At 38.7% G+C, this 14,605-nt stretch overlaps 1 protein-coding gene across 3 annotated transcripts in view; it reads left to right on the top strand.

Annotated features, from left to right (window-relative positions):
- adgrb3 (adhesion G protein-coupled receptor B3) overlaps positions 1-14,605 on the top strand; it is a 124,221-nt gene that overhangs the window by 56,732 nt on the left and 52,884 nt on the right. For all 3 annotated transcript variants that reach the window (XM_067609894.1, XM_067609893.1, XM_067609892.1), the window contains 6 exons: positions 63-227; positions 1,042-1,206; positions 3,017-3,181; positions 3,781-3,882; positions 12,257-12,363; positions 13,452-13,646. In XM_067609894.1, coding sequence (XP_067465995.1) covers positions 63-227; positions 1,042-1,206; positions 3,017-3,181; positions 3,781-3,882; positions 12,257-12,363; positions 13,452-13,646 — 899 coding nt within the window. The remainder of the gene's footprint in view (positions 1-62; positions 228-1,041; positions 1,207-3,016; positions 3,182-3,780; positions 3,883-12,256; positions 12,364-13,451; positions 13,647-14,605) is intronic.

The raw sequence follows: 14,605 nt of genomic DNA, 5'->3' as shown, positions 1-14,605 counted from the left end.
TGTTTATGCTGTAGCGCAGGCAGAGACATTGATTAGGCCTGACGCCTTTTCTGTGCCCGCAGTACACGGTGTATGGGAGGAGTGGTCACCGTGGAGCCTGTGCTCATTCACGTGTGGCCGAGGTCACCGCACTAGGACTAGGATGTGTGCCCCTCCCCAGCATGGAGGCAGGGCCTGTGACGGACCTGAGACCCAGACTAAGCTTTGCAACATAGCCCTATGCCCAGGTATCATCCCTCTGCTATTTAAAAAATAACAATATTAACTATTATCCCTGACGACATGATGATGGATAGATAAGAAAGGTCAAATCATAAAGATAATTATAATAAACTCATTTCGAAAGATCAATTCTGGATGGAAGCAGTTTACCTTACATACAGATATATAATCATTATTCAATACTGTTCTGCAAAGGTGAGTAAATGATCTGAATGAATACAGGGTTTGTGGTGCATTTAAAGTAATAGTGCTTACACAATAATGTGGTTTAGGAAACCCTGTTGAGAGTCAATACTGTAATACTGACGTCAAAATCACTTACCCGCAATTGCCTATGAATGGTAAGCAGATTAGTGATGATGAGTTTTTCCTCACAGTAAATGTTAGCTTTGCTCTGGTAACAGACTCGGTAAAAAACCACTCAATCCCAGATGCTTTCCCTCGGCCCAGACAAGGGAAATGAAAGGCAGCTAACAAACAGTTTGAGTACTCTGCACTTTGTGCCTTTGATATTTTAATAATCTAAATCTTAATATGAAGATATTCTACCGAAATACTTTTCATGTTTTATTTTCCTTTTGCCGTTGGCTATTTTGAGAACTTTTAACCTGTGAAAAACTAAAGCAGAAAGCCAGCTGCAATGCAATTATCCGAAATTCACAAGTATTTATACAATTCTTTTCTTTCCACATAATGTCTGTTATATATTGGCTTTCAATCTGAGAGAGAATAGTGATCTGAATATCTCCTCCCATTTCTGTCTGCCCTCTTTTTCCCTTCACTTGGGACATGCTTGTTGGGTTGTGGTTGGTGCCTCAGTGGACGGACAGTGGCAGGAGTGGAGCTCTTGGAGCGATTGCTCGGTGACCTGTGCCAATGGCACTCAGCAGAGGACCAGGCAGTGCTCAGCGGCCGCCCATGGGGGATCTGAGTGTCGCGGTCACTGGGCAGAAAGCAGAGAGTGCCATAATCCTGACTGCACAGGTAAAATCCTGAGCCTCTTAATTCTATATCCGCTTTGATGTCTAAATTCGAAATTATCATTTGAAATGGGGAGAAGAGAGACAAAGAAAAACAGCCCGTCCCATATTGTCATCATCGTTATTACAATCATGACTGCCATCAACATTACTATCAATTGTAGATTACATGTGGAGCTGGACTTTACTGAGCTGTTCTCTCTGTCTAGTGTGCCCTGAAAAAGCTCTGTATCAAGAATCAAAGCTGTGTTGTAAGAATCAAGAATAATGTTTAAGACCATGCTCTATCAATTGGATTTGTAAAATCCAGTTAGATATACTGTATGCCTTTCTCATAATTCAGGGTTAGCTGTCCAAACTGTCTGTCAACACCATAGATGTATTAGAGGCTCAAAGATGTCAGCTTAGTGGTCCCCATCAGGCTTTGAATTGTCTGATCATATGAAAGGCCTGAGCACTCTCATAATCTCCTGATGCAATTTTCACTGCAGCAGTGTAAAACAGCTGGGATTTTTTTTTTCATTTCATTGGTATGTGTGTGGCAAAGAGGTTCCTCTCAAATTTTGAAAGTCAGTGGGACTGTTGTGTAACCAGTCAGCCAGCCTCATACTCTTGTGGACCACTGAAGTAGCTTGTGAATGCATATTTTTCAATTTGTGTATATGGTAATGAACCAGGAGATGCTGTTGTTTGCTTCACAGTGAGAGGATGCATTATGCAATTTATTCATTTAATGAGGCCTACCTACGTATTTAGCAATTCTTGTTTGTCTCCAAGGTGAGAGATCAAACATTAGTAGAACAATACAGTCTTACCATAATTTACCATGTCGGCATGATGTCCATGCCTACTAGAGGAAGTGCCTTGCTTTGTGGAACAAAAGAAAAAAGGAGTTCAAGGAAAACCCTATATGTTACAGAAATAGTAAAATTTAGTCTTAATTTAACAGGTATTCTGTAAAATATGAAACAAACCAGAATAAAGTAAACAAACTGATTAGTTATTACAATAAATACCTGTACAGGATTTTAATCAATTTCTCCAGGACTGCTGACACAATGAACTCTTCGAAAACACACGAGGATGCATCTATCTGAGGAATCAGCTGCTCTGATTCCAGAGCAGAGGTTTCACTATCTGCTGGGAATTGATCAATGTCTTGCGGATAGTTTTAGCCAACAGGTCACAGTGGTTTCTGTTTTTTTTCTTTCTTCCGGAGGCAATACTGACAGAGGTTAGTTGTAGGACATTAAATAGACCCACACGTGTGAAGGAGGGGGTAAGCGTAGGTTAAAATGAAAAGGAGTGTGTTTCCTGCTCACAGGGTGTTGTACCTTTCCGTTCAGACAAGGGCATGTGATTTACTACACTGCTGAAGGGAAGCATCTGTTTTCTTTTTTTTTTCTAATGCACAATTTAACAGTGTTCATTACAAGGGCATAAAACATGCTGCTGATTTTGGAAACTTCAGCATAAATGCGTTTTCATATTGGCAAAGTGAGGCGAATAATCACCACTCACAGAAAAGCTTCTTCAGCCATAAAACACACATCCTCCTGATTATTCAGAGTAATCTTGTTCATATTTGGACCATCACCATCATACTGAATCTGTAAACTGAATACATGGATAGCAAAGGAAATAAATGTAATCAAATCTAATATCTTAGATGTCTCACACTAATTAAAAGCTTGAATAGCACAAGATAAGTATCGCACATAGTGCTGTATCATCTTAGTTGATATCTGTTCGTTTATTGGCAAATTGGATGCCTCGAGAGTATCTGTTTCTAACTGAGGATGATTCTGTTGTAGCTAACGGCCAGTGGAATCCTTGGGGTCCGTGGAGCGGCTGCTCTAAGTCCTGTGATGGTGGTTGGCAGAGGCGAGCCCGGGTGTGTCAGGGGGCAGCAGTGACTGGGCAACAGTGTGATGGCACTGGAGAGGAAGTCCGGAAGTGCAGTGACCAACGATGTCCAGGTGAGCCAAAGGATAATTGCTCTGTAGGACTTAAAACTGCAGTGGCCACCAAGAAACTGAATGAAAGCGGGGAGATAATTATCTCTGTGGAGTGAAATGGCATGTCTTGTTACATAAAATCAGTTAAAACACAATCTGCAGAGCAGATGCAGATAAGCGGATACAGGGGGAGGAATGAATGAGTATGAATATTTTCCAGTAAATGAAGAAATTGACATGCAAGTATCATCAAAGCTTGTTGAGCGATCTTCAAAATAATCTCTTTTTGAAGTGAAGTCTTAAACATAAAGTCACTTAATACTTTCTATTCTCTGAAGTAAGGAAGCAGAGTTCCAAAAAAAACACAAAAAACATGAGAAACTTTTATTGTTTTATTATTATTCAAATCATGTAGCATTAAATCACACCAAAGTTATGACTGAAGAAGAAGGTACATTTTATTAAAATTCTCACACAGAAAACTCATGTTCACCAACACTATACGGCTTTGATCTCCTATATTTCCATACCTCCTCATATGTAATATGGAGAAACTGTTGCATCACATTGGAAATTCTGAAAAGCTCTTTGCATTGATGTTGTACCACTTTGTTTTGCAGCACCATATGAGATTTGTCCGGAGGACTATGCAGTGTCAATGGTGTGGAGACGGACACCTTCAGGGGAACTGGCCTTCAACAGATGCCCACCAAATGCCACAGGTAAGGACAAGAGCAATATGTCTGATATCTTGATCCATCTTTTCTTATCTTTGCATAGACAAATTATTATTGCCTCTCTTGCATGCGTTAAGATTAAATAAAAAGAGCCATACTGAAATACATTTCAATATGTATGGTGTGGAGTCAGTCTTTTGCTGAACTATTCAAAAGCGTGATTGACTTAAATTTTGACTTATTTTCAATGAATGGTTGTTTGAATCACAGTGATTTGCCATCAAGTGTCTGTCACTTGAAAGTGGCAGTACTGTCATGCCCGTGATGCCAGCAAATTACCCTGCAATTTCTCACAAGTAGCATTGTATCACTGTTATAATACACATCACAATATTACTAATTTTGCAGGCTACATTATGAGTAAGCTGCCCTTCAGTATAGAAGTTATATAACACGCCTTTCGTTTTTAAGTTCCCTGCCTAATCTTTGCATGGTGCGTAAAATCTGCAAAACATCATGATAATGAAATTATATCTGGTGCCAAGATCCTGGTTCCACATCTGAGGAGAAAGCACATATCCCTTCTTCCTATTTCCACATGCTGTGAGGTAACTCATGGTTGCACCCGTCAGCTCACAGCTTGTGCAGTGGTTGGGAAAAAAAAAAAAAGGGTACTGTGACTCTGAGAGCATTGCTTAAGAAAACACACTGAGGTCTGTTTTCAGACATTAAGCAGAAGCTTTAATATTTGCACAGAGAGAAGAGCATTAGAGCAGAGGAGGTGTAACAGGGTGAGAATAACACTCTGTTCTCGAAAGGAAGAAAAAAGAAGAGAAAAGGGAAGGAGAGGCTAAACATGGAGGCAATCTCTGATAAAGCTGCAGTGATACAGGTTACTTTTGTTGTTGTTGAAGGCCAGTTTGGTAACAAACAGACAGCAAGACAATGTGGCGCTGTTGGCTGCTAAAGCTACGTGTTGGTTTGACACGGTAAGCTGTTGTAAAAAATGGAAGGTGTTTTCAATTGGCATTTCTTCCACAACCATAAAATGGCTAGCTGGCAAACTAGATGTAGTAGCAAACACTCTGTCATTCACAGATGGCTTACTGTACCTGCAGCAAAGTTACGCAGAGTAAGATTTACTAGCATGACATTACTTCTCCGGCTTGACATTACTTTTATGGATAATAACTGTTTGCTGCTACAAGCTATTCCCAGCTCTCAGTGAGAGTTTTTTTTTGTGATTTGTTTTGTTTTTTTCTTCCTGTACGATGTGGAGGGAAATTTAACATCTTTACTGATTAAACAAAAACATGTCTCTACTTTATGTGTCAGATTCAGGTCAGTCAGTCTGGATGAGACACTTGACTCCTTTTATACAGTGAAACTCATTAGTATTCTTTACTGAGCAGTATCGCATTAATTAATTATATGTATAAAAAGGAAGTCTAAAGGAAATAGAAGCTATACTTTAGTGCAGTAATTCTCAACTGGTGGGTTGCGACCAAAAAGTGGGTCGCAGATCCGTTCTGGGTGGGTCGCGGACAGCTGGTCAAAAATAAATAAATAATATTTAATACGCATCGGATGTTGGACTTGTCTTTTATTTTGAAAATAATATATTTTGACAGGCATGGATCAGAGATGTGCAGCAGTCTCGCGCCGTAGCCATGGTAACCATCATTTGATTGACGTTCACTTTAAGTTTGTGTTGACATTCAGAGGCAAGATGGCGAAGTGAAATATGACCCGTAGTATTTAAAATGTGGATTTTCGTACACTGAGGATAAAAAGGGATAGAAAGCCCAGTGTGTGATATATAGTGAAGTGCTTGCAACTCAGAGTATGAAATAGGACTGTGCGATTACTCGATTTTTATTTTCGATTACGATTTTGGCCACCCTCCGCAGGCTGCACTTCACTCAGCTGCTCTTCCCACTTTAACCTGAATAACAAACCGGCTGAGTGAAGTGCAGCCTGCGGAGGAAACACTGGGGCCGTCGGGATGTAATAGTCCGTTGAGGTGCTGCGGTGTTGGGCTGCACAGATGGGAAACCCCTTGGCTGACAAGATGTACCACTCTGTTTGAAAAAACTTTTTCTTCTTCTCCTTTTTGGTTTATATCAGCGGTTGGCAACCAGCATATTATGTGTATTACTGCCACCTTCTGCTTCGGACTGTGGACCAAAGATTAAATCCTACACATTAATCCTGTCTGTCTAATAAACTCAAAGAAAACTACTGCTCCACCCACTTGGCAGGATCATTAAAGTTTTAATGCTGAACTCTAGTCTTCCTAAGTTCTTCTCTTATATATTGTCTTTCTTGATCATTAGTACAATCTATGATTGCATGTGTAATAGTCTCCTCAGCCAGGTGGAAAAAAATATGTGCATATATCGGCATTGGCAATCAGCAAAAATGAGAGTCAAAAAGTAAATGTCGTGTTAAATAATCGTGATCTCAATATTGACCAAAATAATTGTGATTATGATTTTTGCCATAATATCTAATTTTGTGGCCTTATTTATTTTGTGCAGTTTTGATATTTATCTTAGTGTACATGCAGTTGTCATTGTCCTCCTCAGTTTCTTAATAATGTGCTCTGAAATGCACTTTGTACATGTAAATATATGTATTTATGTTAAAAAAAAAAAAAAAAAAAAAGGTGACATATGTGTGTTTTCAAAGGATATTTTTGAAAAATAAATTTGCTTGGTTTGAATTCTATAAAAGTGGGTCGCGACTTAATGACCATGGGAAAATATGGGTCCCAGAGTGAGACCAGTTGAGAACCCCTGCTTTAGTGGACCCTGGGCTTTAAAGATAACTTTATCCCATAAATAGTTCACATATGCTACTGAATTTAGATGTTGTTACATAGGTAGTATTGACTGCTGCAATACAGAGATGTACGCCATTGCTGTAGTCTATGCGCTATTATTTTTAATGAGGTCAAAACTCCAGCAACACTGGAAGTACAATTTTATTGCTAGACCATGTTTCGGCTTATGGCCTTCATTAGGGTCATCATGAAACACATTACAAACAACATTTAAATAGGGTAGATATGAATGCAGAAACAAATTAAAGAAGGTAAAAAGAATTTAAAAGACAACTAATCATATACATCCACACTCATATCATCCAATTGGGCACCTACAAAGATGGGTTGGGTATATGGTTATGTGGCTTCAGGCCAGTTGTTGTCCCAGACTGGCAGAGAGGCAAGGAGAGTGTCCAGTAAGGGACATGGGTGACACCATATTTTGTCCATTAACTGGAGAATTGCAACTAAGGGGTGGTACTTGAGTTTGTACAGAAGAGGCATTAACCCAAGATATGCCTATTTTATGTGGCATACTTTAAAAACACTTAAATTTAAAAAAATGTGTTATAAAGTGCTATATATAGAAAGAGTAGGAAGAGCAACAAGATACATAATAAAAAATTCATTAAAAAAATCATAAAAATCACTACAAAACCACATAAATGAGAGGTATTTAAGAACCATTATAAAAACTCATTAGATGAGAAGTCCTCATTCATGCCCCCGGAGATAAACTTTTGAAATAGAAAATATAAAATGCTTCTATCTTTTTCCTGAGAAAATTGACATTACCACCTCTTTGGCTGGACTTAATCACTTCAAAAAATAGAGATGAAATGTGTTGTTGCTTTTCATTGAAATGTCTTGCAACAGGACTGTTACATCTTGACATCATTCCTCTTAATGGAGCTCCTATGTTCAGTTAAGGGAACAATATGTTTCATCTATATTATTTTACCACATGGACACTGTATCATATAGACAACATTTTTTGTTTTACAGGTAATAAAGTCCTTAATGTTATTTGTTTTTCTATTGGTAAGTTAAGTTAAGTTAGTGGTTAAAAGACTTAAGGTTTTTGGTATATTGGTAATTTATGCAGGCTCCACACTTAGTTGCCTTGAAGAGGTTTAGTTGTGAGCTTACTGTTCAGGACTTCAGAATGCTGACATGCTCTAACAACCCTATCCCTTGTGTTTCTTCCTCTTTTAAAAGTTACTGTAGGTAGATCTTTAAAGGTTTCTTGCAAGGATGAGTCATTTTGAAGAATATGCCAATGTTTTAAAATGATGTCCTTGATGCTCTTAGTTTTAGGGATGAATGTGGTGCAGTAAATAAGGTGTGGCTTAGATTTGGAGGATTTTTTTAGCTTGCAGATACAGTCTTCTTGGTATTTTCCTTCTCTAAATTTGGATAACATCTCTTCTTTACTCTTATCATATTGTTCTGGAACATCGCATATTCTTTTCAGTCTAGTGAGTTGACTGACAGGTAGACTTTTGTTAAGAGGGATGGGATGAAAGCGTTCAGCATGAACAAGTGTATTCCGATTTGTAGGTTTGGTGTAAAGAGAGGAAGAGAGGACTTCATCTTTTTTTGTTACATTTATATTGAGAAATTTAATGTCTTCAAAGCTGTAGTTAAGTGTGAACCTCAGGACTGCAAAGTCACCATTTAGAAACTGTAAAAACTCTAATAGAGTGGGGATTGGTCTTTTCCAAAGTAAAAACACATAATCAATATAACACCTCCAAGAAATAATAAAAGGGAAAAAGGTTTTGTGGTTCATACAGCATTTGTTCTTCCAACTGACCAACAAAAGGACAGACAAAACTAGGTGCCATTTTAGTGCCCATTGCAGTTTGGAGGTATGGTATGTTGTTAAAAAAGTAGTTTCTCTTAAGAACAAAGGAGGCCAAATCAACTAGGAAAGTGGGAGAGTGTGTTCTTACTGGTCTGTTGTTAAGGAAATGTTCCAGTGTATCCAGACCTTGCTGGTGGTCAATATGTATGTATAAGAACTCGATGATGAAAGCAGTAGTAGTGCAGTAGAGAACCAGTGCCATGATAAAAGGGTAAAATAACAGATAGCAGACATATTTCACGTTTAAGCTTGACGCATCCTCCTGTCACAGCTGGCATTGACCACTGGATAAAGACCATGATGGAGAACAGTTCAGGTCAGGTCAAGTTTATTTGTAAAGCTATTAATCACAGTTCCAGTCTGAGGTGGCTCCACAAAGCCCATATTATGAAACAATGAATGAAATGAAACCTCTCAACATTTGACCTGTATTTAGATCAAGGTCAAACCCACAAAACCCTCAATGAAAAAAAAGAGAAACCAAAGGCCTCACAGTTCCAGGACAGTCAGACATGTAAAGGCTGCTGAGAGTGGGTAAACAGAGATGAAATATTGATCAGCAGAGGCAACACAACAAAATGTGCGACATGAATGCAGTAAGACTGCTTGGATAAAGCATCCAAATGTGTTAGGGGTATCAGCACCTACTCAGCCGTATAGTCACTGTCATCATCAAGGTCATCATAGGAACAGCACCCAGTGCAGGGACGTCAGCACTGTCTCGGTCATCGTGGATGACAACTGCCACCAGAGGCGAGAAGGGAGGAAAAGTCGAGATCACAGAGGATAGATACACACAGCAGATGAACTCCTTCGCTTCATATCACTCAGACAAAGGATCATACATTGATAAACACACAAAGTACATTTACAACAGCCCCCTGTGTAATTAGTCAAACTACCCTGATGTCAGACTGGGTGACTCTCAGTTACTGTGTAAAGCTAAATCAAACCACAAAAAGGACAAAAATGACGAAAAAACTATCTGAAAATTTAGATTCCTGAATTTCTTGAACCGTAAAGATCTCATTAACTCTATTTTTTTACAGTTTGAAATAAAGGAAATTACAAGTATGTCATAAGATTCACTAAATATCAATAGAGAGCACCAGTAGTGGAATGTACTCCAGCACTTCCACACATGTATATTTTTTTTTTACTATTCATGAATCCCTAATTTATTTTGTCATCCTTTATGCCTTTACTCCACTATATATTTTAAATAAAAGCATGCTAATTATATTCCACTGATACCGTAATTCAGGAGTTTACTTTGCAGTGGAGGATTTACACGAAAAAAGTTCATGTGTTCTAATTTATGTGCCTGTCTAATGAGTGCTTCAAATTTCAATTATCAATTAAAGTTCAAGTCACCCAGCTGAAAGAGGGAGCTATTAGAGCAACAGAACCACAAGCTATTAAACAAACTCTTCACTTGTTAATGCAGAGAAAAATGATCATGTACTCTAAACAAACAAATGAGACGCCATCCTTTAGAATGAAGGTGGTAATTTTACTGGTGATATTAATACATTCAGTGAATTAATACTATCACCAGAATGCAAGGTTTTTACTTTTACCGGTGTAATATATGTAATGTAATACACATTAAGTCCACTAAAGGTCTTCTCATTATTTGTAGACATGTCTTAGGCGGACTGTTTAAATAAAAATTCTCCTCTAATGGTAGCCAAGTAGAGGATGCTGTAAAACCGGACAGCGACAGGTCAATGCTTCAGTGGAGTGCAGCCTTGGGTTTGATCAAGCACATTTCCACTGACCTATATTTCATACTCAACCTACTCTACATACATCACTGATGATGCAAGGACAGATGTCGGACTGGTGCAGAATCACAGTGAAAGAATCACGTTGCCGTCTCTGACCCTGTTTGATCCCACCACCGACACGGATCAAAGCACAGAGGAATCAAGTTCTAAATCACTCTAAATAAAATGACATGTTTGTGTGTTACATGTACAATAAGGGATGACACAGATGTGTTTCACTCTGTCCACTGAGTGTGGGATGCAACTTTTACTGTTGCTCCCATGAGTGCCTAAAACAGCTTGTAGACATTTTTATGATGAAATACTACTGAGTGTGGTACTGTACTAGGTTTTATTTTATACAGCTAATAAACCACAACCATGATTTTTTTTTTTTTTCTAAATTCATGATTTTTTTTTTCCTGGCAAAACTGTTTGTGTAAACAAAAAAAAATGAGCTCAGGTCCAGGCATCTCATATTAAAATGATTTTGGCCTTGGGCAATTTGTATCTTCCAATCCTGCTGAATTCACATTAAAATTGCAACATCATACAATACTAAAATGAAAGCAGTCAGCTATGGGTTATCAGAGGGTCAAAACCTTGCTTTAAAAAAGTCATTCTGAAACTCTTTAAACTCATTTTTCCAATCAATAAGACAAACAAGAGGCACATCTATAAGTTACTTTAATACTTGTCATTTAAAAACAGCTTTTGAATATTAGCTTTTCTGACTGCTTTGTATCTTTTCCCACTTAAAGCACACAGTCTTCCTCAGTTTACAATGACCTTTAGGAATGTCAGAACAAAAACACTCAAGTGAATCTCTAATTTCTTGAGTCATCATAAAATACACTTTTTTTTTTTAGTACTTTTCTGAGTGTAAGGGCCAAACAGATGATCAAATAAATCTGTGAAAAATGTACTGTTGAATGCTGGCATCTTTAATGGCAGGAGCCTGGATTATGAAAGCAAATAAAATCTCCCAGGTGAGGCCAGTTTGGAGGGAGACAGATGCTCAACACGGTGTAAAGCAGTGGGCCTCTCCTGCGGCCCTCTGGGTTGTCTCAGGGTGCCGCATGGGCGCTCCTGGCATATAGCAGTGTTTTGTGTGCACTCATGGCTTCAGTGCACCAGGTAGTAGCTGCTGTGGAGAAGGTGGGCATAAGAGGTGTGGTTTTGATCTGTCTCTGTCTGTGTGTGTTAGTGTGTGAAAGACAGAGAGTGAGAGAAAGAGAACAAGAGATAGCAAAGGTTTATGTGAAGCGCGGATGCCAGGGGAAATGTTTTGTACTGTGGGAGTTTTCCTCAGGATGTCAAGCACCTGTGTTGGAGCGGTGGGGTGATGTGTGAAGTGCACTCCACCAGGTTGACAGCTGGGAAGGTGTGATGTTGGACCCCTATGTAGGATGTGTGTGGCGATGTGGGTGGATATTGGGTGGTTCTTCTATTTCGGGATCACTGTTTAAATGCCTGACAGCTATCACAGCTGAGCTGCTGCATGCTTGGATAAGCCACTGTTAGTTGTATTAACACAGCACACACTGCATATATTGAAAGGCACGGGACTGTGCCACTAATATAAAAAAACAATTCTGTTCAAATACTGCAGCACTTTCCTTCCAGAAACCTCTCTGTCCCTCTTTCTATAATATGCTTCAACTCCACTGCGAAAGAATAGGCAACATCAAATTTTGATGGTGAATGATGGGCAACAAAAATGGGGATGATAAGTCTGAAAAAGAATTAATATTTCTGTCTCCCTCTCCTATTTTTGTCTTTCTCCTTTTCCTGTATCCAACTCCCTCCACACTACTTTCATCTGCCTTTCTTTTGCCTCTCCTTTGGTCTTAATCCCCCCCCTTAAACTCTACGCCTGCATCCTCATCTCCCTTCTTATCCCTCCCTTGCTTTTTCTCCTCTCCAAATCTGTCGCTGTCTCCTTCCCTTCTACAGGCACCACTAGTCGACGCTGCTCTTTGGATCACCGTGGTATGGCCTTCTGGGAGCAGCCAAGCTATGCTCGATGCATAACAAATGAATTCAGATACTTGCAGCAATCAGTAGGTGCAAAGTCAGCTCCCTCTCACAGCCTCTGTTTCCAATGCATAAATTACCTCCCTAGTGTTTTCCCCATCCTCATCACACTGTAGCCAAAGATTAAGCACTTTCAATAGAGGAGCAAATTGAAACACTAATTATGGCATTTTTTTTAATGTAATGAATGGTCATCTCCAAGCCCTTCACCTTTTTGATTTTGAGTTTCTGGCATGTTCCCATCTGTTTGTCACTACATTTGATATGTTAGAATTCCCCAAATTCCCTATGCACACATAGAGGAAACAATTCATAATTATCATTTAAATTGTAAATAAGAAGCATGTTGTACTTTCACACTTTTACGTATAAATAAGTGTTATTTTGCACCTGTACTTTACTGCCTTTTAAATCTGTTACAATACATTACAATTGAATGTTTTTATTCATAAGAAGGATTGCACCAAAAAGAAATCATGTTAAAAAGTTAGGGAAACTCATTGAATGGCAAATCTTGTTCTTAACAGAATTAGTTCTTACCCAAAAGAACTCCATCTGAGCTTTTTTTATTGCATGTATGATGGGACATTTGGATCACAGAAAAAAAAGAACAACTTTTCATTAAAGTGTGAGTTTGTTTTAAAGATCTTTTTAAAATAAATGTTTGCATTAGTGTGTTAGCCTGTAGCCTGGGAACACACTGGCCCATCTACTGAAAAAGGTAATTTTGGTGACTCTCCATCACCATTAAAAATAAAATAATTCAGGTGAGCTGAGATAGCACATATAGTGCTGCACTTGTGAATGCGTATTTATGAACATAAACCATGTGCAATGATGTGAAATGTCATTTCACTGTGCAATTTCTGCCTAAATGTGTGTCTTCTGCTCCAATTAACTCTTTCATTCATATTGGTTCATTTCAAAACATCCGCCAGGCAGAATACATTTCAGCCTGGCTTAGATATAAGTGTCACATAAAGGGCCTTAGAGAGAGGAGTCTTTCTTCTTGATTTTATGCACTCCATTTACTCCAATGTGTAGCTTAATGTTTATCTCACAAACATGCAGAGGACACCGATGCCCCAAGTTCTGTCTTCTCCTGTTTTTGGAGGTTCAGGGGCACCTTGCAAAGGGCCAGAGGATGCTGGCGGGAGATGGGATGTCCCAGGTCACGAAAAACCTGCTGGACCTCACCCAGAGGAGGAATTTCTATGCTGGTGACCTGCTGTCTTCTGTGGAGATCCTTCGCAATGTGACCGAGACCTTCAAGAGAGCTAGCTATGAGCCATCTTCAGATGATGTGCAAGTGAGTGGACAGCAAGTGTGTTTATTTTAACATGTACATGGATGTGGATCTTCTTTTAAATACATTTAAATCCTACTGAAATGTGGCTTACAAATGTATCTATTTCGACAAAAATTAGATAATAATATTTGTAACATTGGTATTATTTGATACATCTTACTACCAACACTATAATATATGAGAGAAACCATCTTCTAATGTGTTTGAAATAGCACAAAGGCTGACAAACACACCCTGTGGCTCTATTGTATCAAGAGATCTCCTCCACATCCTAAGCTGTTTCATCTCATCATGTTTGGGTTGACTGCAGTCTTGATCCTCTTTATGTCAATAGGATGATGGAGATTATAGCTAAAGCTCCACCTCCATCCCCAATAAGATAATTTATGTCCTCAGAGCCGAGTCATTTTCAAAGACACCCTTCTCGGGTCTCTTTGTGTTGCTCTTTGCCAGCATCACAATTTGTGTATGTTGTTGTTTCAGTGTTTTTGTGTGAGTATGTCTCTGCATGTGTTTGGCTTCCCATTTAGAGTGAACTAAATGGGAAGGAAATAATTGTTACTCGCTATTTGGTGGTAACAGCAGAGCAAGTATTGAATATTGTATGTTCATTTGTTATGTTAATGAAAAACCTAATTCTCCATTATAGTTCTGTTGTGAGTTTCTAATCTCGCTTTGTTACTATATTAAGCTCATTTTGCTGCCATTCTTCTGCACAGAGTTCCAAGTAGTAGCGCCAGAAAATTAGAAAAGTATGTGTCTGGCCCATCAGCCGGTTCCTGTATGGAAATAGAAATAATTTTCTGCTTTAATAATGTGAAAGTTCAGTGAGTTTTAAAGCACCATAACACTGCACAGGATCTGCTAACCAGTATCAATATTTTAGATATGAAAATGTTTTACCGGATCCTTTTAACATCACAATATACCCATATTGTTAGGTGTTAAACTGTTTTTCA

Source organism: Thunnus thynnus, chromosome 14 (genome assembly GCF_963924715.1).
Source record: "Thunnus thynnus chromosome 14, fThuThy2.1, whole genome shotgun sequence".
In the NCBI taxonomy this organism is placed as follows: Eukaryota; Metazoa; Chordata; class Actinopteri; order Scombriformes; family Scombridae; genus Thunnus; species Thunnus thynnus.
Note: the sequence above shows the minus strand (reverse complement) of the source record. Positions and strands in the feature narration are given on the sequence as shown.